General features: G+C 37.3%; 1 protein-coding gene and 1 pseudogene across 1 annotated transcript; one reads left to right on the forward strand and one right to left on the reverse strand.

The window, feature by feature from the left end:
• Positions 1,181-2,116, reverse strand: LOC102182107 (olfactory receptor 6C76-like). The gene has a single exon (XM_005680455.2). It carries the CDS (start codon positions 2,114-2,116, stop codon positions 1,181-1,183), a length of 936 nt encoding a protein of 311 aa, XP_005680512.1.
• Positions 23,933-25,981, forward strand: LOC102180289 (annotated as a pseudogene).

The raw sequence follows: 26,868 nt of genomic DNA on the forward strand, positions 1-26,868 counted from the left end.
CATGCACTCTTCATATAAGTTAAACAAGCACGGTGAAAATATACAGCCTTGACGTACTCCTTTCCCAGTTTGGAGCCAGTCTGTTGTTCCATGTACAGTTCTAACTGTTACTTATTCCTTAGTACAATTAAATAAATTGATTTGATTTTCTTGTCTCTGTTACAATTATTCTTATTTACAACTGGATTAAGTGATTCTTAAAAAAAAAAAAAGAAAGAAAGAAAAACTCCTGTGCTCTACTTTGTTTTTGTTTTCCTAACAGTGTATGCGAATATATGCAATAATATAAATGAATTAGTAATTAACATTGCTCTTTGCACTCAATAGTTATACTTTCAATTAGACATTATAATATCTCAAAATAAGCTTGTTATCATCACATTATTATTTTTAGTTATATACTTATGCTATTATGTAGAATCTAAGGAACATAGTTCTAAAATGAATAAGGAATAGCTGATAAAGTACTAAATGTGATCTCACTAAGCTGCATTTTATTCTTAATCAAAGTTACCTAGGTTGAGTACACATATATGACTCAATATTTATTAACTACATAGAATAAAATGTAACAGAAATATGACATACAATTTTTTTATTACACTAGCATAGTGTGAGTGATTTTTTAAATTCTAAAGACAAAAATTAACATTTTCTTTTGTCTAAAGACAAGAAAAAAAGTTTAATCTCAACGTCCCCCTTTTAATATATTTCTTTAAAAACAATAGAAAATGTGCAAAGGACATAAAGCCAGGACATAAATAAACAGTCTCAAGAAGCCATATCATATCATTGTTTTGAATGTATTAAGCTTTTACAGAAATTCAAATAGGAGAACAACATTTTCTGAACATATATAGAACTACTTTACAGTCTCCATGAGAAATACATATATTTTATTGAAATAACCTTTCAAATATTTGTTACACTTAAGTGAAAGAAGAAGAGTGGAAGGTTTCAAATTTGAGAATGCTTATAATGGAACAGAAAAAGAAAGTTTTGATATTTTTAAATGGAAAACACGATTGACATAAAACAGCTAAAGGTAAACACCATGACACCAGAAAGAAGTGAAAGGACAAATAATAAATAATACAATAGGGAAGGTTGGAACAAATCCAAGTTCCTCCTTTACTATTTTCCCTAATTATTAATTTCCCTCATACAACTCATTATGATTTTACTTGAATAAAGACCGAAGTCTTTGTAGCAAGTTTTTAAAGGCTTGCTTCACCTGCTGGTTCCGTAGAGTATAAATAAAGGGGTTCAAAAGTGGGGCAACAGAGGTATTGAGAACCGCGACTCCCTTCACTAAGGAGATCCTCTGTTTGGCTGAGGGTTTCACGTACATAAAGATGCAGCTGCCATATGAGAGGGAGATGACAATCATGTGAGAAGAACAAGTGGAAAAAGCCTTTTTTCTCTGGTTGGCAGAAGGAATTTTTATTATTGTCAGGGCAATATATGTGTATGATAGAATCACCAATACCAAAGTGATGAGTAGAGTCATCAGGGCTAGGATGAAACTCAGTATTTCAATCAAATGTGTATCTGTGCAGGAGATTTGCAGGAGAGGAACAGTGTCACAGTAGAAATGATCAATGACATTGGAGTTACAGAAATCCAAGGTTAAGCCTAAAATGAGTCCTGGAAAAATGATGAGGAAACCAGCCATCCAAGAGCTAAGGACCAGCTGGATGCAGATTTTGTTGCTCATGATGGTTGTATAATGCAAAGGTTTACAGATGGCAACATAACGATCATAGGACATGGCAGCCAGGAGATAAAATTCAGATGCACCAAGAAGGAAAGCAAAAAATAACTGAGCTGCACAGCAGTTATAGGTAATGGTTTTGTCACCAGTTGCCATACTAGCAAGCAATTTGGGAATACAAACTGTTGTATAGGAAATTTCTAAGAAGGAAAAATTTCGAAGAAAGAAGTACATAGGAGTCTTGAGATGAGAATCAAGCAAAGTGAGGGTAATGATAGTCAAGTTGCCTGAGATGCTTAACAAATAGGTGAGAAGCAGGAAGATAAATAGCACAATCTTCAATTTGGGGTCCTCTGTCAATCCTACTAAGATAAACACAGTCACTGATGTACGGTTTTCCATTATTGCCTCCTGATCTGCTTCTGGTCCGGTGAAAATATTGAGAAAAAAATTATGCAAAGGGACCAGAAAACATGAAGATAACTATGTCAAAACATTAGTAATTGCTAAAGGAGTACTTTTTGGATATGATTAATGTAAGATAAACTAGTGAAAGCTGTTACTTTTCTTTTGAGTAAAAAGCAAATATGTTGTAAAAATTTGATGAAATAAAAGAGTACCTTATGTCATTTTATTTTCTGGTTTAGTTATATTTAAGGTAATGAAGTGAAAAGATGAATATGTATGTGAAAAAATTGGATTTATTTTTTCTTAATATGTAAGTATGAAAACATCATATTACTTATACTCAGTCTTGCTGATGATTACATAAATAGCATTACCTCACAAAGCTGACAGTGGGGGCAACAGGGGAGCAAGGAGCAAATGGTATATAAATGTGTGTGATGGTTGAAAACAGAAACCCAGGTTTAGGCTTAAGATACATAGTGGAAATAATTCAGTATAATAATGTTAATACCTCTTCAGTTTGGTCTTTTACCAATCTACTCAACTAACTAAAACTATTTCCTACCGTTCTTTCTGATTTTTTCTTTTTTTTGTAAATTAGTGAAATGTATTTTGTCCCTATTTCCATCACCTCTCTTTTTCTGTCACTCTTCTCCTTTGCCATGTCCTATTCCAATATTAAACTTATCTGATTACATTGAGAACCTGACTTGGACAAAATTAATTAGATTTAATGTTTCTTCAGATTATAGTTCTGAAAATGGGAAGAGAATAATAAAGCAATATGCAAAATTAGTAAGGGTTCGAGAAAAGGGAGAATGGAAGCAAAGCAGAAAGAGAAGATAATAAAGATGAAGACCTACCATTAAGATTGAATTTCTCTTCAGGTAAGAATTCTATTTACCTCTTGGCTTTTAAACTGATCTATGGATCAAGGCAGCAAATATGTAACTTATCTTTACTGAGGTGAATAAAAAAGAGAAGCTGTAGTAAATTTTACTCTAATGATCTGTGTCTGAGCAAGGTTTCAGACACTTACAGGTATTACTGACTGCCCTGAAAATATGGTAAATCAAAAGTCAAGCCACATCAAATGAAGTTGATTATGTGGCTGAGAATTTTATAAGCTCTTACTAAGTTAAATGTCATGAATCCTCCTAGGTATAAACATGTCATCCCTTGAGAGCAAGCCTCTGCTTTGATGACTTCATTATCAGTTATGCTTCTTTGGTGACTTCACCATCAATAACAGACATTAATTAATCAATTTTTATAGGTCTATGGAGAATTCACTGTTGTACACTGTAAAGGTATAAGACACTTTCCAAGAGAATTGCAGTTTACCAATGTTTTGAGGGATGCTGGGAGGGATTGGGGGCAGGAGAAGGGGACAACAGAGGATGGGATGGCTGGATGGCATCACCCACTCGATGGACATGAGTTTGAGTGAACTCTGGGAGTTGGTGATGGACAGGGAGGCCTGGTGTGGTGTGATTCATGGGGTCACAGAGTCGGACATGACTGAGCGACTGAACTGAACTGAACTGAATGTTTTGAGGAAACAGGATGCATGTGTGCATGTAGCAGTGTATAGTGCTCCATGAACTTAAGGGTGAATAAGACTCATGTTAACCATATGGCATTGGAGACTAGCAGAGAAGATTTTTCTGGGGCTTGGGACTGTTGGGGAGATGAACAGGAGAGAATGTTAAAAGACAGGATGGATCCTCAGCTGGGCATTGGAGACAGAGTAGGAAGTAGAATAAAGCCTTTCATGTAGGATAAATAGTGTCAACAAAGCTACAGAAGAATGAAAACTCATGAATTAATAAAAATTTACCAGAGACATTATGAAATATAAAGTTTTCTCCAGGGAATAGTTAAGGCTCTGGGAATTCTGGCTTTTCATATCAAAATATAATTACATCTTCCTAGTATTTACACGCATTTTACCAAATCTAACGGATTATTTCTGAGAAAACTAACTGTATTGTAATGGCAATAGCCACTTGAGTCAGAAATATATCTATCATCTCAAGTCAGAGTTAAATTGGACCTAGCTTTCCTTTAGCTCCATAACATTCTATATACACTGAAACTGTGTTTATATATATTATACATATAATATATACAGAGAAAGTTATTTAATCTTATTTGTATTTACATTAAAAACTGAAAGGAAATTCCCTTTCAAAATCATGATAAAACTTATTTTATTTTATTTTTTTGAACAATAATTTGTCACAAAATTTAATAATTTTCTAAGTAATTTTCTATGTCTTTTAGTTTCTGTAAAGACTTAATTAATTAAAAAATAATCTTGAACAAATGAAACATGTATAAACAAGTCATATAACTTCATCCCCTTACATTCTCCAAATAGGAATAATCGAATAGAACATCAAAAAGGATAACAGATAAATTCTCCTGATTCCAAGAGAGCCTGCTAAGACCCACATATCACTAGGTAAAGCAAGTTCTATTCTCCTATACCTGAAATCAATAGCTTTTTTTTTTCCACTTTCTTTTTTCTTTTAGTTTTTTATTTTTTTAATTTTAAAATCTTTAATTCTTACATGTGTTCCCAAACATGAACCCCCCTCCCACCTCCCTCCCCATAACATCTCTGTGGGTCATCCCCATGCACCAGCCCCAAGCATGCTGTATTCTGCATCAGACATAGACTGGCGATTCAATTCTTACATGATAGTATACATGTTAGAATGCCATTCTCCCGAATCATCCCACCCTCTCCCTCTCCCTCTGAGTCCAAAAGTCCGCTATACACAGCTGTGTCTTTTTTCCTGTCTTGCATACAGTGTCGTCATTGCCATCTTTCTAAATTCCATATATATGTGTTAGTATACTGTACTGGTGTTTTTCCTTCTGGCTTACTTCACTCTGTATAATCGGCTCCAGTTTCATCCATCTCATCAGAACTGATTCAAATGAATTCTTTTTAACGGCTGAGTAATACTCCATTGTGTATATGTACCATAGCTTTCTTATCCATTCATCTGCTGATGGACATCTAGGTTGTTTCCATGTCTTGGCTATTATCAACAGTGCTGCGATGAACATTGGGGTACATGTGTCTCTTTCAATTCTGGTTTCCTCAGTGCGTATGCCCAGAAGTGGGATTGCTGGGTCATAAGGTAGTTCTATTTGCAATTTTTAAGGAATCTCCCCACTGTTCTCCATAGTGGCTGTACTAGTTTGCATTCCCACCAACAGTGTAGGAGGGTTCCCTTTTCTCCACACCCTCTCCAGCATTTATTGCTTGCAGATTTTTGGATCACGGCCATTCTGACTGGTGTGAAGTGGTACCTCATTGTGGTTTTGATTTGCATTTCTCTAATAATGAGTGATGTTGAGCATCTTTTCATGTGTTTGTTAGCCATTCATATGTCTTCTTTGGAGAAATGTCTATTTAGTTCTTTGGCCCATTTTTTGATTGGGTCGTTTATTTTTCTGGAATTGAGCTGCATAAGTTGCTTGTATATTTTTGAGATTAGTTGTTTGTCAGTTGCTTCATTTGCTATTATTTTCTCCCATTCCGAAGGCTGTCTTTTCACCTTGCTCATATTTTCCTTTGTTGTGCAGAAGCTTTTAATTTTAATTAGATTCCATTTGTTTATTTTTGCTTTTATTTCCAGAATTCTGGGAGGTGGATCATAGAGGATCCTGCTGTGATTTATGTCTCAGAGTGTTTTGCCTATGTTCTCCTCTAGGAGTTTTATAGTTTCTGGTCTTACATTTAGATCTTTAATCCATTTTGAGTTTATTTTTGTGTGGGGTGTTACAAAGTGATCTAGTTGCATTCTTTTACAAGTAGTTGACCAGTTTTCCCAGCACCACTTGTTAAAGAGCTTGTCTTTACTCCATTGTATATTCTTGCCTCCTTTGTCAAAGATAAGGTGTCCATATGTGTGTGGATTTATCTCTGGGCTGTCTATTTTGTTCCATTGATCTATGTCTGTCTTTGCGCCAGTACCATACTCTTTTGATGACTGTGGCTTTGTAGTAGAGCCTAAAGTCAGGCAAGTTGATGCCTCCAGTTCCATTCTTCTTTCTCAAGATTGCTTTCACAATTCGAGGTTTTTTGTATTTCCATACAAATCTTGAAATTATTTGTTCTAGTTCTGTGAAAAATATGGCTGGTAGCTTGATAGGGATTGCATTGAATTTGTAAATTGCTTTGGGTAGTATACTCATTTTCACTATATTGATGCTTCCAATCCATGAACATGGTATATTTCTCCATCTATTAGTGTCCTCTTTGATTTCTTTCATCAGTGTTTTATAGTTTTCTATATATAGGTCTTTTGTTTCTTTAGGTAGATATATTCCTAAGTATTTTATTCTTTTCGTTGCAATGGTGAATGGAATTCTTTCCTTAATTTCTTTTTCTACTTTCTCATTATTAGTGTATAGGAATGCAAGGGATTTCTGTGTGTTGATTTTATATCCTACAACTTTACTATATTCATTGATGAGCTCTAGTAATTTTCTGGTGGAGTCTTTAGGGTTTTCCATGTAGAGGATCATGTCATCTGCAAACAGTGAGAGTTTTACTTCTTCTTTTCCAATTTGGATTCCTTTTATGTCTTTGTCTGCTCTGATTGCTGTGGCCAAAACTTCCAGAACTATGTTGAATAGTAGCGGTGAAAGTGGACACCCTTGTCTTGTTCCTGACTTTAGGGGAAATGCTTTCAATTTTTCACCATTGAGGATAATGTTTGCTGTGGTTTTGTCATATATAGCTTTTATTATGTTGAGGTATGTTCCTTCTATTCCTGCTTTCTGGAGAGTTTTTATCATAAATGGATGTTGAATTTTGTCAAAGGCCTTCTCTGCATCTATTGAGATAATCATATGGTTTTTATTTTTCAATTTGTTAATGTGAATTACATTGATTGATTTGTGGATATTGAAGAATCCTTGCATCCCTGGGATAAAGAAAACATTTTAAAATGGTGACATTTTAAATCAATTTCAGACCACCTACAATTAAAAAAATAAGAATAATTATATTTAAATCTATTACCATTAAGCACTCTTAGAATATTTCATGTATTTTCAATAATATGTGGATTTACATATCAGTTTCCAAAATACACTGAAACTTACGAACTGTTACCCTCCAGTTCAGTTCAGTTCAGTCACTTAGTCATGTGCGACTCTTCGCGACGCCATGAATTGCAGCACACCAGGCCTCCCTGTCCATCACCAACTCCCAGAGTCCACTCAAACTCATGTGCATCGAGTCAGTGATGCCATTCAGCCATCTCATGCTCCGTCGTCCCCTTCTCTTGCCCCCAATCCCTCCCAGCATCATAGTCTTTTTCAATGAGTCAACTCTCCGCATGAGGTGGCAAAAGTATTGGAGTTTCAGCCTCAGCATCAGTCTTTCCAATGAACACCCAGGACTGGTCTCCTTTAGGATGAGCTGGTTGGATCTCCTTGCAGTCTAAGGGACTCTCAAGAGTCTTCTCCAACACCACAGTTTAAAAGCATCAATTCTTTGGCACTCAACCTTCTTCACAGTCCAACTCTCACATCCATACATGACCACTGGAAATACCATAGCCTTGAGTAGACGGACCTTTGTTGGCAAAGTAATATCTCTGCTTTTGAATATGCTATCTAGGTTGGTCACAACTTTTCTTCCAAGGAGTAAGCATCTTTTAATTTCATGGCTGCAGTCACCATCTGCAGAGATTTTGGAGCCCAAAAAATAAAGTCTGACACTGTTTCCATTGTTTCCCCATCTATTTTCCATGAAGTGATGGGACCAGATGCCATGATCTTCATTTTCTGAATGTTGAGCTTTAAGTCAACTTTTTCACTCTCCTGTTTCACTTTCATCAAGAGGCTTTTTAGTTCCTCTTCACTTTCTGCCATAAGGGTGGTTTCATCTGCATATCTGAGGTTATTGATATTTCTCTCGGCAATCTTGATTCCAGCTTGTGCTTCTTCTAGCCCAGTGTTTCTCATAAAGGTAAATAAATAGAATTACTTAGGCAAAAAAAAAAAAAAAAGTGCTGTTAATGTTCACATTCCTTATATTTCTGTTGAAGAATGAAGCACTCATATTTTTTTTTCCTTCCATGGAGTCACAGTGAGATAGGTAATTTTTAAAATAAATTTAACACATGTGGACATTTTGTGATTAGCCATTTGTAGCTCAGATCAGCAATTTATAGACTATGCAAATACCTCCTTTATTCTTTATATTCACTATATTTTAAGTTAACAATAATAGAGCATAGTACTAAAATTAAACAACTATTTATCCTAGCAAGTGATTATGGCTGTTTTTTTTCCAGGAAATATCCTAAAGAGTAAGCAAATCTCTCCAAGACATTCAGATTCAAAGGCATAGTTTTTCTGAGGATCTTTTGTTTGTTAGTAAACAATAAACCAAAGAGATGTCAATATGCATACAGACTTTTTCCTATCTCCTTTAACTACATTCTCAGGAGTTTCTCAACAAAATACACTATATTGAAGTCATCATGCACTCCTTTTACCTTCATTTATTTATACATTTATTCATTCCTTCCTTGAATACATATTTGTCATGTGTTTGAAATGTGTCAAGCGTGCTTCTATATAATGGGCATAAAACCGTAATCAAGATACATTAATATAAATGTGAGTATATGAAGGGTTAAGAATTAGGTTCAGAGCACACTTGGAAGATTTTCAGTTTTAATTCAACATGTAAAGATCTGAGAAGTCATCACTCACATCTGTATTACCAGAAAAAGCAGAAAAAATTAAGATCAATGGCTTTCTCGTACCTATTAGAGAACTGAGGTAGCAAGGCAAAGCACCACAGCAAAAACAGGAGAAACAGGCCCACTCAGAGAGAGGGAGCCAAGACCTGCTTATTTGGAGCCAAAGCCATAAGCTGACAGGAATGCTTCAATGCTTCAAATTGATAAATTGTTACACCCTGAATGTCTACAGGGGAATGCCTGTGGGGTAGTCTGAAAAGTGAAAAACTCCTAGAAGCTGTATTCTTAGGCAGCAGGGAAGGATTGCTGTGGGTTTTACTCCTAGGACTCCACCAAATTTTGAGAGTGAAAAGCCAGGAAAGATTCCCTTTTGACTCTAGAATGGAACAGAAATGAGTTATATGAAATGTTACCAGAGCATTTCCCATATATAAAGGCCTACTCTTCACAGCACAATACTTTACCAGAAGACTATCACACCTGACAAAAAGGCATTTCTCACACTCTAGCCCCCACCACCCTTGTCCTGCCTAAAAGTGGAAAAAAGTTGTATCACCAGAGACACTGTGATGATAATAGCCCTATAAAATAGGCCTAATAAAATCAGATTTCATTATAAAATTGTAGAATGCTTACCCTCTCCCACAGCTTGACACATCAACAGAGCTCTGGTACAATTGAATTGCAGCTGAAAGAGTGCAAGATGCAGACACTTTCTGAAGAGGAGTGCTTAAGAAAACCCAAATCAACAAAAGATTCACAATAAAGAATGCTAGAGGAATTAGACCCTGCTAGCAACAATTGCTATAGCAACCACTAAATAAAATTTGCTTCTAGCAAGATCAATAGAATACCTCACATTAAAGGCCTATTTACCTTAGTTCCTGTTACTAGACAGATCACTTCCTGCCTTCAACACAAAATTACAAATCATGCCAAAAGGAGGAAAAAACTGCAGATGGAAGTGGGAAGGTAAACACCAAAAACAGAATCACAGAACCGATGTTAAAATTAATATGTTAAAGGCTATAATGGAAAATCTAGATAAACAGGAAGAACTCCATGAAAATATAACCAGAGAAAAGAAAACTCTAAAAAAGAATCAAAAGAAAATGTTAGTATTGAAAAAAGTATAGTGAAAATAGGGCTTCCCAGGTGGCACTAGTGGTAAAGACCCCGCCTGCCAATGCAGGAGACATGAGACGTGGGTTCAATCCCTGCGTCGAGATCGCCTGCAGGAGGGCATAGCAACCCATGCCAGTACTCTTGCCTGGATTAGAAAAACCTGGCAGGCTATGGTCCAAAGAGTTGCAGACAGAAGCAACTTAACAAACACATACACACATAGTGAAAATAAAGAATGCCTTTTACGAACTCATTAACAGACTGAACATAGCTGTCGAGACTAGCTCGACAGGCAGGGTTTCCGAAAGTGCGATACCGCGAGAGAATGAGAAACGAGACACAGGAATCCAGAGAAAAGCGAGGATCAGGGGACCAACACCACTCCAAGGTGAAGGTGCTGAAACTGAATCCAAGCCAGCTTGATTATACTTTCAGCCGTGAATGAAATAATATGCAGGGAGTTAAACTATAACTCATGTGGCCTTCAAGGCCAAAGAACAAAATGATCATTAACCGTTGAGTAATTAGGAAACAGTAATCAATAACAAATCAGTAACTAAGACTAATATTCTTATCTATAGATTTTCCACCAGATACATAAAACATGTGACTCCTAGGCCAGTTGAGAAACAGTCTGGAGTCAGATTTCCGACCCCAGGATCATATCTTGTTTTCAAGATTATAAACTTCCCTCTGGACTTGTTCCAAGAGTCTCATGCCTCATAGCAGCCAGTTTATCAATAATTATAAATTTCTTTTACAGCCCTTGCCAGGGCCTGATTTTCTTTTATTCTTCCTGTCTCCTACACATAGCCAAGGAAAAATTTAGCAAGCTTGAAGATAGGTCAATAGAAAATCCCCAAACTGAAACAAAGAGAAAAAGGATAAAAACAAGCAAGCAAAAAGAAAAAAAAAAAAAAAAAAAAGCCCAGCATCTAAGAACTGATGGGCAATTTCAAAACATGCAACACATGTTTGATTGGAAAACTAGGAGAACAAAGGAAAAATAGCACCAGAAAAATATTTGAAGTGACAATGACTGAGAACTTTTCAACATTAATGTCAAACACAATATCTCAGATCTAGGAATTTAAGACAAGACCAAACAGGATAAACACTTCTCACTTCCTCTACGACCCCCTCCACCCAAACTAACTAAATAAATAAAACTACAACTTAGTCGTAACATATTCAAACTGTAAAAAACTGGAGGCAAAGAAAAATCTTGAAAAAAAAAAGCCAGAAAAAAAAAATCTCTAAAGAGAAATTGGATAGGAATTAAAGTTTCTCATCAGAAACTGAAAGCAACAAGAGGGGAGTGAATTACTTAAATTTTTGAAAGAAATAAATACTCAGGTAAAACATCCTTCAAAAGTGAAGAATAAATAAAAGCTTGCTGAGAGAAACTGCCACAGACTGGAATGTTTGTGTCACCTGGTCACAGGGTCAGACAGAACCTAGTGACTGAACAACAACAACAAAATTCATACGTTGAAACTGAATACCAAGTGGAATGACCTTTGAAGTGGGGCTTAAACGTGATGCTTATGTTATAAGGAGAGACCCTCATAAATGGGACTAGTGCCCTTTTAAAGAGGTCCTGGAGAGCATCCTTGATCCATTCTGCCATGTGAGGACATGGTGGAAAGACTATTAAATCTATTAATATGTAGCAGGGACTCCTTGTCCTGTGCTGTGCTCAGTCACATCCAGGTCTTTGCAACCTTATGGGCTATAGCCAACCAGGCTCCTCTGTCTGGGAAATTTTCCAAGCAAGAATACAAGAGTGAACTGTCATTTCCTACTCTAGGGAATCTTCCTGACCCAGTGATTGAACCTGAGTCTCCTGCATCTTCTGCCTTTGCAGGCAGATTCTTTACCTATTGAGCCACCTGGGAAACCCCTTAGACACCAAATCTGCAGCACTTAGATCTTACACTTTTCAGCCTCTAGTATTTTGAGAAATACATGTTTGCTGTTCAAGCCACTCAATTTATAATATTTTGTTACAGCAGCTCAAGTGGGCTAAGAGAAATAAAAACAGAGAATCCATTTGCAACAGACTTTCCCTGTTAAACAAAGCTCTTTAGGAAAAAGGCAAATGATACACAGGTCAGAAACTCAGATATACATCAAAAAAAGAAGACTATTGAAGATAAGATAAAGGCATAATTACCTTTGACTATTTCAATATTCTTGCCTGGAGAATTCCATGGACAGAGGACTTGGATGGGCTACAACACATGGGGCAGCAAAGAGTATGACACCACTGAGTAATTAATCATTTCACTTTTCACTTTCATTTTTGATAACCTGATGAACCTTCTCAGTTCAGTCAGTTCAGTCACTCAGTCGTGTCCGACTCTTTGTGACCCCATGAATTGCAGCACGCCAGGCCTCCCTGTCCATCACCAACTCCCAGAGTTCACTCAGATTCACGTCCATCAAGTCAGTGACGGCATCCAGCCATCTCATGCTCTCTCGCCCCCTTCTCCTCCTGCCCCCAATCCCTCTCAGCATCAGAGTCTTTTCCAATAAGTCAGCTCTTCACATGAGGTGGCCAAAGTACTGGAATTTCACCTTTAGCATCATTTCTTCCAAAGATATCCCAGGGCTGATCTCCTTCAGAATGGATTGGTTGGATCTCCTTGCAGTCCAAGGGACTCTCAAGAGTCTTCTCCAGCACCACAGTTCAAAAGCATCAATTCTTCCGCGCTCAGCCTTCTTCACATTCCAGCTCTCACATCCATACATGACCCCTGGAAAAACCATAGCCTTGACTAAACGAACCTTAGTCAGCAAAGTAATGTCTCTGCTTTTGAATATGCTATCTAGGTTGGTCATAACTTTTCTTCCAAGGAGTAAGCGTCTTTTGATTTCATGGCTGCAGTCACCATCTGCAGTGAGTTTGGAGCCCCCAAAAATAAAGTCTGACACTGTTTCCACTGTTTCCCCATCTATTTCCCATGGAGTGATGGGACCTGATGCCATGATTTTAGTTTTCTGAATGTTGAGCTTTAAGCCAACTTTTTCACTCTCCTCTTTCACTTTCATCAAGAGGCTTTTGAGTTCCTCTTCACTTTCTGCCATAAGGGTGGTTTCATCTGCATATCTGAGGTTATTGATATTTCTCCTGGCAATCTTGATTCCAGCTTGTGTGTCTTCCAGTCCAGCATTTCTCATGATGTACTCTGCATAGAAGTTAAATAAGCAGGGTGACAATATACAACCTTGATGTACTCCTTTTCCTATTTGAAACCAGTCTGTTGTTCCATGTCCAGTTCTAACTGTTGCTTCCTGACCTGCATACAGATTTCTCAAGAGGCAGATCAGGTGGTCTGGTATTCCCATCTCTTTCAGAATTTTCCACAGTTTATTGTGATCCATACAGTCAAAGGCTTTGGCATAGTCAATAAAGTAGAACTAGATGAACCTTCTATGTAGCACCAATTCTATTAGTTGACCTTTAGTAAAATTAATTACAAATCCAACATCAATATTAAAAGTATGAATGGTAATATTTTGAGATCCAACTTAGATTACCTTCAAATTCCTCTCTGTTTCATTGTTCTCCCTCCTTCACTCCCTATTTTCTTCCTCTTTAATTTAATCATTTCATTTTCCCTCTTCCTTTCCCTTCTTTTATTACTTCCTTTTTTTTTTTTTTGCTTTATTCAACAATTTTAAGGAGAAACTCTGACAAGATTGTCAGTGAAGTTATAGAAATTTATGCAATGCCTTCCCTGAAGTTGGCTTAAAGCTCAACATTCAGAAAACTAAGATCATGGCATCCGATCCCATCACTTCATGGCAAATAGATGGGGAAACAGTGGCAACAGTGGCTGACTTTATTTTTCTGAGCTCCAAAATCACTGCAGATGGTGACTGCAGCTATGAAATTAAAAGATGCTTACTCCTTGGAAGGAAAGTTATGACCAACCTAGACAGATTAAAAAGCAGAGACATTACTTTGCCAACAAAGGTCCCTCTAGTTAAGGCTATGGTTTTTGCAGTGGTCATGTATGGTTTGAGATTTGGACTGTGAAGAAAGCTGAGGGCCAAAGAATTGATGCTTTTGAACTGTGGTGTTGGAGAAGACTCTTGAGAGTACCTTGGACTGCAAGGAGATCCACTAGCCCATCTTAAAGAAGATGAGTCCCGGGTGTTCATTGGAAGGACTGATGTTGAAGCTGAAACCAATACTTTGGCCACCTGATGCGAAGAGCTGAGTCACTGGAAAAACCCTGATGCTGGGAAAGATTGAGGGCAGGAGGAGAAAGGGACGACAGAGGATGAGATGGCTAGATGGCATCACTGACTCGATGGACATGGGTTTGGGTGAACTCCTAGAGTTGGTGATGGACACGGAGGCCTGGCGTGCTGCAATTCATGGGGTCGCAAAGAGTCGGACACGACTGAGCGACTGAGCTGAACTGAACTGAATGGGTAACTTGAACATTTAATAATTTTGAAGAACCAATGGCTTCAAAGTTCCTGCATTTGAAGAACAGCATACATTTACATAATCAAAAGTCAAACTAATCCCAAGTATAATAAAAATCCTAAGCATCTCATGATCCAACTACTAAACACCAAAGATAATGAGAAAATATTTAATGTGCCTAGAAAAGAAAGACTAATTACATACTATGAACACTGGGGAACAATTGCATAAAAAATTTCTAACTTCTTCACAGACACTGGAGGCCAGAAAACAAAAGGTAATCTTTATAGAATTCTGAAAGGAAAAAAAAACAATTTTCAACCCAGAATTCTGTACAGTGAAACTACCCTTCAAAAATGAAGGGGAAATAAAATAAATATTTTCAGATAAAATAAAACAAAGAGTATTTTCCATTAACATATTTGCTCTCCAAGAAGCTGTCAACAGTATAAATTATGTATGGGACTTTTCAACAGATCCCAAATTGGTTTAGAACTAAAGTGTGTAACAGAGACTTGGTAGGGTATGAGAAAGACAAATATTGCAGCAGTTTAAACAAAACAAAACAAAACAAAAATTTATTTTTGTCCCTTTTAAATGTTCAGACTGGTAGGATGAAAATATTCAATGAAGTCTTTGAGTTTCTAAGCTAATATCCCTGAAATGCTGTCAAGAAGCTTGATGAGTTCTATTAATATCTTGTTTATTCACCATTCCTACTGTAATTACTCATCATCAATGTGCCAAATAGCTAGCCATTACATCTGCATAACAACAGTGAGATAGGCTAGACAGGAGGAAAAGGGAGAACAGTGTTTATCAAAGAATAATTCCTGGAATTTGCACAAAGTATCTCGATTTACATTCTTCAGACAGAATTTATTCACTGGGCCACAAGTTGCAAGGAACTCTGGCAAGAGACATAAATAAATATTCCATTAACACAGCAGTACTGGAGAAGGTTTACTTATTAGGAAATATCAATTTAAGACTCAATAAAAATAACACAAACACTAATGAAAGGAAGCTTTTAGAATAGAAATGGAATTGCATGCAGAACATGATGTCTAGAGAATTAATAATGGTGCATTCAGTATGATGTACAACTCTTTTCTATGACAGGCTAAATTCTTACACTGTCTTACATGGTCACTTTTTATTACCAATGAGAATGATTTTTTTTTTCCTTTTTCTGTTTCCAAACCATTATTTATGTATTTAGGATTTCAAAACATGAATGTGTGGGAGGGCAAACATATTAGAGGAATCAAAACTGAATTCTCTAGACACATAGTTTAAAGTAGCATAAAAAAAAGAAAAAATATATATATTTTTTCAAATATTTAGTGCATGGAGAGAACTCTTGTATAACATATAAATTTGTGATCCTTTGGGAATGGGTTTCTTATATATCATATCCTCATAAGATTTCTTCATAATTATTAGTTATTTTCCTTCAGGGCAAAGAAAGTATAAATACTCCATGAGATCAGTTCAGTTCAGTCGCTCAGTCATGTCTGACTCTTTGCGACCCCAGGAATCCCAGCACGCCAGGCCTCCCTGTCCATCACCAACTCCTGGAGTTCACTCCAACTCACGTCCATTGAGTCGGTGATGTCATCCAGCCATCTCATCCTCGATCGTCCCCTTCTCCTCCTGCCCCCAATCCCTCCCAGCATCGAGTCTTCTCCAATGAGTCAGCTCTTCGCATGAGCTGGCCAAAGTACTGGAGTTTCAGCTTTAGCATCATTCCTTCCAAAGAAATCCCAGGGTTGATCTCCTTTAGAATGGACTGGTTGCATCTCCTTGCAGTCCAAGGGACTCTCAAGAGTCTTCTCCAGCACCACAGTTCAAAAGCATCAATTCTTCCGCGCTCAGCCTTCTTCACAGTTCAGCTCTCACATCCATACATGACCCCTGGAAAAACCATAGGCTTGACCAGACGGACCCTAGTCGGCAAAGTAATGTCTCTGCTTTTCAATATGCTATCTAGGTTGGTCATAACTTTTCTTCCAAGGAGTAAGCGTCTTTTGATTTCATGGCTGCTGTCACCATCTGCAGTGATTTTGGAGCCCCCAAAAATAGTGTCTGACACTGTTTCCACTGTTTCCCCATCTATTTCTCATGAAGTGATGGGACCTGATGCCATGATCTTTGTTTTCTGAACATTGAGCTTTAAGTCAACTTTTTCACTCTCCTCTTTTACTTTCATCAAGAGGCTTTTTAGTTCCTCTCCACTTTCTGCCATAAGGGTGGTGTCATCTGCATATCTGAGGTTATTGATATTTCTCCTGGCAATCTTGATTCCAGCTCGTACTTCTTCCAGTCCAGCGTTTCTCATGATGTACTCTGCATAGAAGTTAAATAAGCAGGGTGACAATATGCTGCCTTGATGTTCTCCTTTTCCTATTTGGAACCAGCCTGTTGTTCCATGTCCAGTTCTATCTGTTGCTTCCTGACCTGCATATAGATTTCCCAAGGGGCAGGATAAGTGTTCTGGGATTTCCATCTCTTTCAGAATTGTCCACAGTTTATTGTGATCCACACAGTCAAAGGCTTTCGCACAGTCAATAAAGCAGAAATAGATGTTTTTCTGGAACTCTCTTGCTTTTTCCATGATCCAGCAGATGTTGGCAATTTGATCTCTGGTTCCTCTGCCTTTTCTAAAACCGCTTGAACATCAGGGAGTTCACAGTTCACGTATCGCTGAAGCCTGGCTTCGAGAATTTTGAGCATCACTTTAGTAGCGTGTGAGATGAGTGCAATTGTGCAGTAGTTTGAGCATTCTTTGGCATTGCCTTTCTTTGAGATTGGAATGAAAACTGACCTTTTCCAGTGCTGTGGCCACTGCTGAGTTTTACAAATTTGCTGGCATATTGAGTGCAGCACTTTCACAGAATCATCTTTCAGCATTTGAAATAGCTCTACTGGAATTCCATCACCTCCACTAGCTTTGTTTGTAGTGATGCTTTCTAAGGCCCACTTGACTTCACATTCCAGGATGTCTGGCTCTAGATGAGTGATCACACCATCGTGATTATCTGCGTTGTGAAGATCCTTTTTGTACAGTTCTTCTGTGTGTTCCTGCCACCTCTTCTTAATATCTTCTGCTTCTGTTAGGTCCAGACCATTTCTGTCCTTATCGAGCCCATCTTTGCATGAAATGTTCCCTTGGTATCTCTCATTTTCTTGAAGAGATCTCTAGTCTTTCCCATTCTGTTGTTTTCCTCTATTTTTTTGCATTGATCGCTGAAGAAGGCTTTCTTATCTCTTCTTGCTATTCTCTGGAACTCTGCATTCAGATGCTTATATCTTTCCTTTTCTCCTTGGCTTTTCGCTTCTCTTCTTTTCACTGTTATTTGTAAGGCTTCCCCAGACAGCCATTTTGCTTTTTTGCATTTCTTTTCCATGGGGATGGTCTTGATCCCTGTCCCCTGTACAATGTCACGAGCCTCAATCAGTAGTTCATCAGGCACTCTATCTATCAGATCTAGGCCCTTAAATCTACTTTTCACTTCCACTGTATAATCATAAGGGATTTGATTTAGGTCATACCTGAATGGTCTAGCAGTTTTCCCTGTTTTCTTCTATTTCAGTCTGAATTTGGTAATAAGTAGTTCATGATCTGAGCCACAGTCAGCTCCTGGTCTTGTTTTCGTTGACTGTATAGAGCTTCTCCATCTTTGGCTGCAAAGAATATAATCAATCTGATTTTGGTGTTGACCATCTCATGATGTCCATGTGTAGAGCCTTCTCTTGTGTTGTTGGAAGAAGCTGTTTGCTATGACCAGTGCATTTTCTTGGCAAAACTCTATTAGTCTTTGCCCTGCTTCATTCCGTGTTCCAAGGCCAAATTTGCCTGTTACTCCAGGTGTTTCTTGACTTCCTACTTTTGCATTCCAGTCCCCTCTAATGAAAAGGACATCTTTTTCGGGTGTTAGTTCTAAAAGGTCTTGTAGGTCTTCATAGAACTGTTCAACTTCAGTTTCTTCAGCATTACTGGTTGGGGCATAGACTTGGATTACCGTGATATTGAATGGTTTTCCTTGGAAACGAACAGAGATCATTCTCTCATTTTTGAGATTGCATCCAAGTCCTGCATTTCAGACTCTTTTGTTGACCATGATGGCTACTCCTTTTCTTCTGAGGGATTCTTGCCTGCAGTAGTAGATATAATGGTCATCTGAGTTAAATTCACCCATCCCAGTCCATTTTAGTTCTCTGATTCCTAGAATGTCGACGTTCACTCTCGCCATCTCCTGTTTGACCACTTCCAATTTGCCTTGATTCATGGACCTGACATTCCAGGTTCCTATGAAATATTGGTCTTTACAGCTCTTTATTGCTCTTTACTTGCTTCTGTCACCAGTCACATCCACAGCTGGGTATTGTTTTTGCTTTGGCTCCAACCCTTCATTGTCTCTGGAGTTATTTCTCCACTGACCTCCAGTAGCATATTGGGCACCTAATGACCTGGGGAGTACCTCTTTCAGTATCATATCATTTTGCCTTTTAATACTGTTAATGGGCTTCTCAAGGCAAGAATACTGAAGTGGTTTACCATTCCCTTCTACAGTGGACCACAATCTGTCAGACCTCTCCACCATGACCCACTCATCTTGGGTTGCCCACAGGCATGGCTTGGTTTCATTGAGTTAGAGAAGGCTGTGGTCCTAGTGTGATTAGATTGACTAGTTTTCTGTGAGTATGTTTTCAGTGTGTCTGCCCTCTGTTGCCCTCTTGCAACACCTACCATCTTACTTGAGTTTCTCTTACCTTGGGCCTGGGGTATCTCTTCACGGCTGCTCCAGCAAAGCACAGCCACTGTTCCTTACCTTGGATGAGGGGTATCTCCTCCCACCGCCCTTCCTGACCTTCAACGTGGGATGGCTCCTCTAGGCCCTCCTGAGCCCGCATAGCCACCACTCCTTTGACGTGGGGTTGCCCCTCCCGGCTGCCATGGGATCAAGTGTTGAATAATTTTATATGGCAGAGTAGGTAATACTTAGAAATATATTCAATACATATATAAGCAAATTGTAATGGGCAAATGCAATACACTAGTCAAAAAATCTGAAAATAATCTTTAATTACAAAGTATTTACATTTACAAATTTGCCAAAAGTAGATTATAAAAAACAATAAGTCACTGAGGAGTGGAGTGAGATGCACTCAGAAAAGAATAAAATATCAGCATTCTCTGTTCAGTAAGATGATAAAAAAAATTAAATATTGAGGCAGAGATGACTTTTTCTGAATAAATGTGCATATATCTTCTCTGAAAAAGTATTTGAGTTTTTACGTGTTTTTGGCAGACTACTTGAGTCCAAACAGATGAAAAGAATTGATATGTCTAAAAGGTGGCACTAGAGGTAAAGAATCCATGTACCAATGCAGGAGATCCAAGAGACGCAGGCTTGATCCGTGGATCAGGAAGATCCCCTGGAGTAGGAACTGGCAACCTGCTCCAGTATTCTTGCCTGGAAAACTCCATGGACAGGAATGTGGAGGGCTACAGTTCATCTGGCCATAGAGTTGGACATGGCTGAGCACCTGAGCACACAAATAAAATTCAAAAACCATATTTTCTTTCAGATACTTTTTTTTTAATTTTATTTTACTTTATTTCACTTTACAATACTGTATTGGTTTTGCCATACATCAACATGAATCTGCCACAAGTGTACATGACTACTTTTGGTCTATTTTTACCGTATTAACTTGTTTTTACTAAACCTCTTACAGTTTGATTTAGGGGAAATGGTAAAAGAAAACATATGGAATACAGTGGTAATTTAGGACTAAAAAAAGTTTCCTTTAAGACTTATCTGATCTTCACAATGTCTAACACAACTAGACATCATTGCATTCATAGGGCCAGCATCTAATGGTTTTGTAATGTGAGCCTTGTAATTCTTTTACACTGTGTATTGGGATTAGTTGGTGTGTGTGATTATTGAAGTTCAAACAAGAAATGATTCGACACAGTAAAATTCTGATTTAAGTGTTTTATATATACATATGCCTACAATTGTTTCCACTGAATTGTGTCTGACAATGAAGAAAACTTTATAGTAGCTTCCTCTATAATTATGTGAATACAAAAAGAATGTCTATGAAAAAAATCATATCTTTTTTACCCATATCTGTCTACATTATTAACATGATTTTAGCAGCAGGTTATATTTTTTATTATAGACTCTTCCCACAAACTCCTTTAGCTACTATTGGAATCAACTTTAATTTGTCTTTTTATGTTATTTTTATCTATATACATGCTTTTTAAATAATAATGTGTGTTTTAGAGTTTGGAAATAATAACTTTTACATTCTCAATACAGAAAAGCTTTAATCTAGTGACCATCACCAAACCTTAATCATTTTATGTGTTTGATGGTGAAAATATTGAGACAGGAAATTTTTCTTAGAGATACCATTAATCTTTTATTTTGTAAAAGAAATACACTATAATTTGTCCTATAATTAGTTGTACAAGATGTTGTACTTTTAAGAGAAAAATTTTGGAAAGTATATGTTTTCAAATGTAATACTGATTTCCAATTTTCTACCTGTCAAAGCCTGAACAACCATGTCTTGGCTATTATAAGTAGCAATGTGATGAATACTGAAATTCATCATGCATCTTCTTGAATTAGATTTTTCTCCAGGTATACGTCCAGTAGTGGGACTTGAGGATCATTATGGTAAGTCTGGTTTTAAATTTTACTTTATTGAAGTATAGTTGAGTTACATGTTAATTTTCACTGTACTGCAAACTGATTCAGTTACATACATCTAACTGAATGTATAAAATATATATAATTTAATGTATATATTAATATATATTACACATTCTTTTTCTCATTTCCCATTATAGTTTATCACAAGATATTGAATATAGTTCTCTGTGTTATACAGTAGGATCTTGTTTATTGTATGTTGTATATTAGTTGCATCTGATAATCTCAAATTTCTGATTCATCCCACCCTCACTTCCTCTCACTCTTGGCAACCACAAATCTCTTCTCTATGTCTGTTGGAAATAAGTTCATTTGTAACATATTTTAGACTCCACATATAAGTGACACCATATGGTATTTGTCTTTCTATTTCTGACATTTCACTTAAGTATGATCATCTCTAGGTCCATCTTGTTGCTGCAAATGACAATATTTCATTCTTTTTTATGACTGAGTACTATTCCATTGTATATGCGTGTATATATATATAAAATATCTTCTTTATCCATTCATCTGTTGATTGTCACCTCGGTTATTTCCATGTCTTGACTATTGCAAACAGTGCTACCATGAACATTAGGGGGCATGTATCTTCTCTAATTAGAATTTTAATTTCCCACAACTAATCTATATGCCCAGGAGTGAGATTGCCAGATTATATGGCAACGCTAGTTTTCTGAGGAACATTCATACTGTTTTTCATATGGGCTGTACCAATTTATATCCCCACTAATGGTGTAGAAGGGTTCCATTTTCTCCACATCCTCTCCAGCATTTGTTATTTATGGACGTTTCAATGATGGCCATTCCGACCTGTGTGAGATGGTACCTCGTTATAGTTTTAATTTGCATTTCTCTGGTTATTAGTGATATTGAGCATCTTTTCATGTCTGTTGGCCCTCTGTATAACTACCTTGCAGAAATGTCTATTAAGGACTTCTGCCTATTTTTCAATTGGGTTACTTTTTGTTGTTGTTGTTTAGTTGTATGAGCTATTTGTATATTTTGGTAATTAAGTATTTGTCAGTAACATCATTTGCAAATATTTCCTCCCAGTCAATAGTTGTCTTTTCATTTTGTTTGCAGTCTCCTTTGCTGTAAAAAAGCCTATAAGGTCTTTGGCCACCTGATGCCAAAGTCGAACATGACTGAGCACCTTCAATTTCTTTCTTTTTTTCTTAAAAAGCATTGATTTTTACTCTCTCTGATATTTCATTGTCAGCATAAAGAAGTGCAACTAATTTCTGTATGTTAGTCTTATATCCTGCTATCTTGCTGAATTCATTTTTTAGTTCTAATAGTTTTTCATTTCTAATAGTTTCTGCGATGCTGTGCAGCGCCTAGTTGCTCAGTCATGTCTGACTCTTCGCAACGGTAGCCCATCTGTTTATGGTGATTCTCCAGGCAAGAATACTGGAATGGGTCACCATTCCCTTCTACAAGGGCTCTTCCCAACCCAGGGATCAAACCCAGGTCTCCCTCATTGCAGGTGGATTTTTTACCATGTGAGCCACCAGGGAAGCCAAAGAGTACTGAGGTGGGTAGCCTACCCCTTCTCAGGAGACCTTCCCAACCCAGGAATAGAACCAGGGTCTCCTGCATTGCAGGAGGATTCTTTACCTGCTGAGCTACCAGGGAAGTCCTTCAGTTCTAATAGTTCAGTTCTAATAGTTTAGGGTTTTCTGTATACAGTATCGTGTCATCTGCATCTAATGACAATTTTACCCCTTCCCTTCAAATTTGGATAATTGTTGCTTCTTTTTCTTGTCTGAGTGCTCTGATTGGGCTTCCAGTACTACACTGAAAAGAAGTGGTGAGAGTGGACATCCTTGTTTTGTTCCAAATTTTAGCAGGAAGGCTTTCAACTTTCAACTTTTCACTATTCAGTATTATGTTGGCTGTAGGTTTGTCATAAATAGCATTTATTATGTTGAGATATGTACCCTCTATACTCACTTTGGTAAGAGTTTCTATCACAAAGGGCAATTGAATTTTATCAAATGTTTCTTCTGCATTTACTGAAATGATCATGTGGTTTTTATTATTTCTTTTGTTAACATGGTGTGTCACATTGATTGATTTGTATATGTTGAGCCATCCTTGTTACCTAGGGATGAACTCAACTTGATTGTGGTGTATGATCTTTTTTATGTGTTGTTGGATTCATTTTGCTAATATTTTTTTGAGAATTTTTGCACCTATATTCATCAAAGATATTTCTTTTTGGTAGTGTCTTTGTTTGGATTTGGTATCAGAGTGATGGTGGCTTTATAGAATGACTTTGGGAGTGTTCTTTCCTTTTCAATCTTTTGGAAGACTTTGAGAAGGAGATGATATACTTTTCATAGCAATTAAATTTTGGTTCTAGTATGTATATTTCTTTAATTGAACAAGAAAAGAAAGTCATCAATACTCTGGTAGATTATCAAGAGAGAAACGTTTTTCCATGGATTTAAAGTCTAATATTCCTCTAATTTTTTCACATAAAAAGTAAACAATTACAATTATTGTATAGATTATTTTTAGCAGAACTGCAAATTAAATATTGAATTCTCTGTCCAGATACTCTGGAAATGCAAACTATTTTTCTTCCTGATGTAACCATCTTTAAGACAAAAATGAGCATAGTGTTCTTCTAGCTGAAACATTATTTTGCTAAACTTTACTTTAAACACTATTTATCACTGTTACTTTTCCATTGGGATCATGATTTCCTTTCTTTCTTTTATACTATGAAGACCTGGAAAAGTAGAGGACAATGATAGGAAACCATACACGAGTGCCAGTGTTTATTCTAGCAGGTTTGACTGATGACCCACGATTGAAAATTGTATTGTTCATCTTCTTACTTCTCACTTACTTACTAAGTATCACTGGCAATTTGATCATCATCACACTTACCCTGGTGGATCCTCACCTCAAGACCCCATTGTATTTTTTCTTCCAGAATTTTTCTCTCTTAGAAGTCTCCTAAAAAGCAAGAGAGTTCCAGAAAAAACATCTATTTCTGCTTTATTGACTATGCCAAAGCCTTTGACTGTGTGGATCACAAGAAACTGTGGACAATTCTGAAAGAGATGGGAATACCAGACCACATGACCTGCCTCTTGAGAAATCTGTATGCAGGTCAGGAAGCAACAGTTAGAACTGGACATGGAACAACAGACTGGTTCCAAATAGGAAAAGGAGTACATCAAGGCTGTATATTGTCACCCTGCTTATTTAACTTATATGCAGAGTACATCATGAGAAATGCTGGACTAGAAGACACACAAGCTGGAATCAAGATTGCTTGGAGAAACATCAATAACCTCAGCTATGCAGATGACACCACCCTTATGGCAGAAAGTGAAGAGAAACTAAAAAGCCTCTTGATGAAAGTGAAAGAGGAGAGTGAAAAAGTTGGCTTAAAGCTCAACGTTCAGAAAACGAAGATCATGGCATCAGATCCCATCACTTCATGGGAAATAGATGGGGAAACAGTGGAAATAGTGTCAGACTTTATTTTGGGGGGCTCCAAAATCACTGCAGATGGTGACTGCAGCCATGAAATCAAAAGACGCTTACTCATTGGAAGAAAAGTTATGACCAACCTAGATAGCATATTTGCCAACTAAGGTCCGTCTAGTCAAGGCTATGGTTTCTCCAGTAGTCATGTATGGATGTGAGAGTTGGACTGTGAAGAAGGCTAAGCGCCAAAGAATTGATGCTTTTGAACTGTGGTGTTGGAGAAGACTCTTGAGAGTCCCTTGGACTGCAGGGAGATCCAACCAGTCCATTCTGAAGGAGATCAGCCCTGGGATTGTTTTGGAAGGAATGATGCTAAAGCTGAAACTCCAGTACTTTGGCCACCTCATGCGAAGAGTTGACTCATTGGAAAAGACTTTGATGCTGGGAGGGGTTGAGGGCAGGAGAAGGAGACAACAAAGGTTGAGATGGCTGGATGGCATCACTGACTCGGTGGACATGAATCTGAGTGGACTCCAGGAGTTGGTGATGGACAGGGAGGCCTGGAGTGCTGCAATTCATGGGGTCACAAAGAGTCGGACACGACTAAGCAACTGAACTGAACTGATACTACTACATGCATCCCTAAATTGCTGGCTACCATGGCAACTGGGGACAAAACAATTTCTTATAATGGTCGTGCAGCTGAAGTGTTCTTTGCTTTCCTTATTGGAGCATCTGAGTTTTATTTGCTGGCAGCTATGTCCTATGACCGCTACGTGCCATCTGTAAGCACCTGCATTACACAACCATCATGAAAAAAAAAAAAAAAAGAACAATGAAATCTGCATTAAATTTGTCTTCTGTAGCTGGCTTGCCAGATTCTTTGTCATCTTTCCACCACTCTTCTTAGGCCTAAATCTCGACTTCTGTGCTTCCAACACTGTTGACCATTTCTACTGTGACACAACTCCCCTCCTGCAGATCTGCTCAGACACAGAGATCTTTGAGACGATGGGATACATCTCAGCTTTGGTGACACTTGTGGTCACATTGATAATATCATATACCTTTATCACAAAAACAATTCTAAAAATCCCTCCCAGTAATCAGAGAAAAAAAGCTTTTTCAACATGTTCTTCTCACATGGTTGTGATAACTCTATACTATGGCAGCTGCATCTTCATATATGCTAAACCATCAGTCAAACAATGAGTATCTTTTTCCAAGGGAATTGCAGTGCTCCAATACCTCTGTTGCACCACTTTTGAACCCTTTTATCTACTCTTTACAGAACTAACAAGTGAAAAACGCCTTTGTGAATATGATACACAGGATTCTTTTTTTCTCAAAGAAGTGAATAGGCTACTGCATTATACATAAAGAAAAACAATAATAACTCAATAATAACAGTGTGTTCAACAGTAGCTTCCCTACCCCTGAAGTGAAAGTGAAAGTCCTTCAATCCTGTCTGACTCTGCGACTCCATGGAATTCTCTAGACCAGAATACTGGAGTGAGTAGCCTTTCCCTTCTCCAGGGCATCTTCCCAACCCAAGGATTGAACTCAGGTCTCCTGCATTGCGGGCGGATTCTTTACCAACTAAGCCACAAGGGAAGCCCTCCCTATCCATAGTTACCCTCAATTTTCCCCTTTAATTTCTATCATAGTCATCTTAAATTCCTCCATGCCTCATTAACAAAACTCTTTGTTCTGTGAAGTTAGTTTTCTTTATATTCTTCAGTAGACTTTCCCCCTCACCTCACTTCCTTTTCCTCTTAATATATAAAACAAATTGCACTAATTTTTTAATCTTTTTTCTTTGATTTTTACTAAATTAAGTCTACAAAATATTGTCTAACTTAATTACATTTAATGTAGCATACAATCCAAAGGTTAATATTCTATTTGTGATCAGTGACAATATACTTAAAACTAATATTCATTTATATTATTTGTCATACTACCAATTTGGGGTGCACATTCTACTCAAAGTAATTCAAAGAAAATTTCAGAGATTAGTCATCAATGTTGATGCATATCTTTGAAACGTCTGTCTATTTAAAATATATGACTGTTTTACTAAAGTACTTTCTATAGTAACTCAATATTTAGGATAAAGTACATTTGAAAAATACTATCTAACGAAGCAGAATAAAATATAGGCAGGAAGAAACATGTAATATATAACTGATTGGACAATTTTACATGTTCCTGTACAATTTATAGAATTTACTGGATCTTAAA

The sequence above is a fragment of the Capra hircus genome, chromosome 5, assembly GCF_001704415.2.
Source record: "Capra hircus breed San Clemente chromosome 5, ASM170441v1, whole genome shotgun sequence".
Taxonomy (NCBI): domain Eukaryota; kingdom Metazoa; phylum Chordata; class Mammalia; order Artiodactyla; family Bovidae; genus Capra; species Capra hircus.

Bases quoted from the DNA above. Each gene is read 5' to 3' on its own strand.
- LOC102182107 (XM_005680455.2), bottom strand. From the start codon at position 2,116: ATGGAAAACCGTACATCAGTGACTGTGTTTATCTTAGTAGGATTGACA.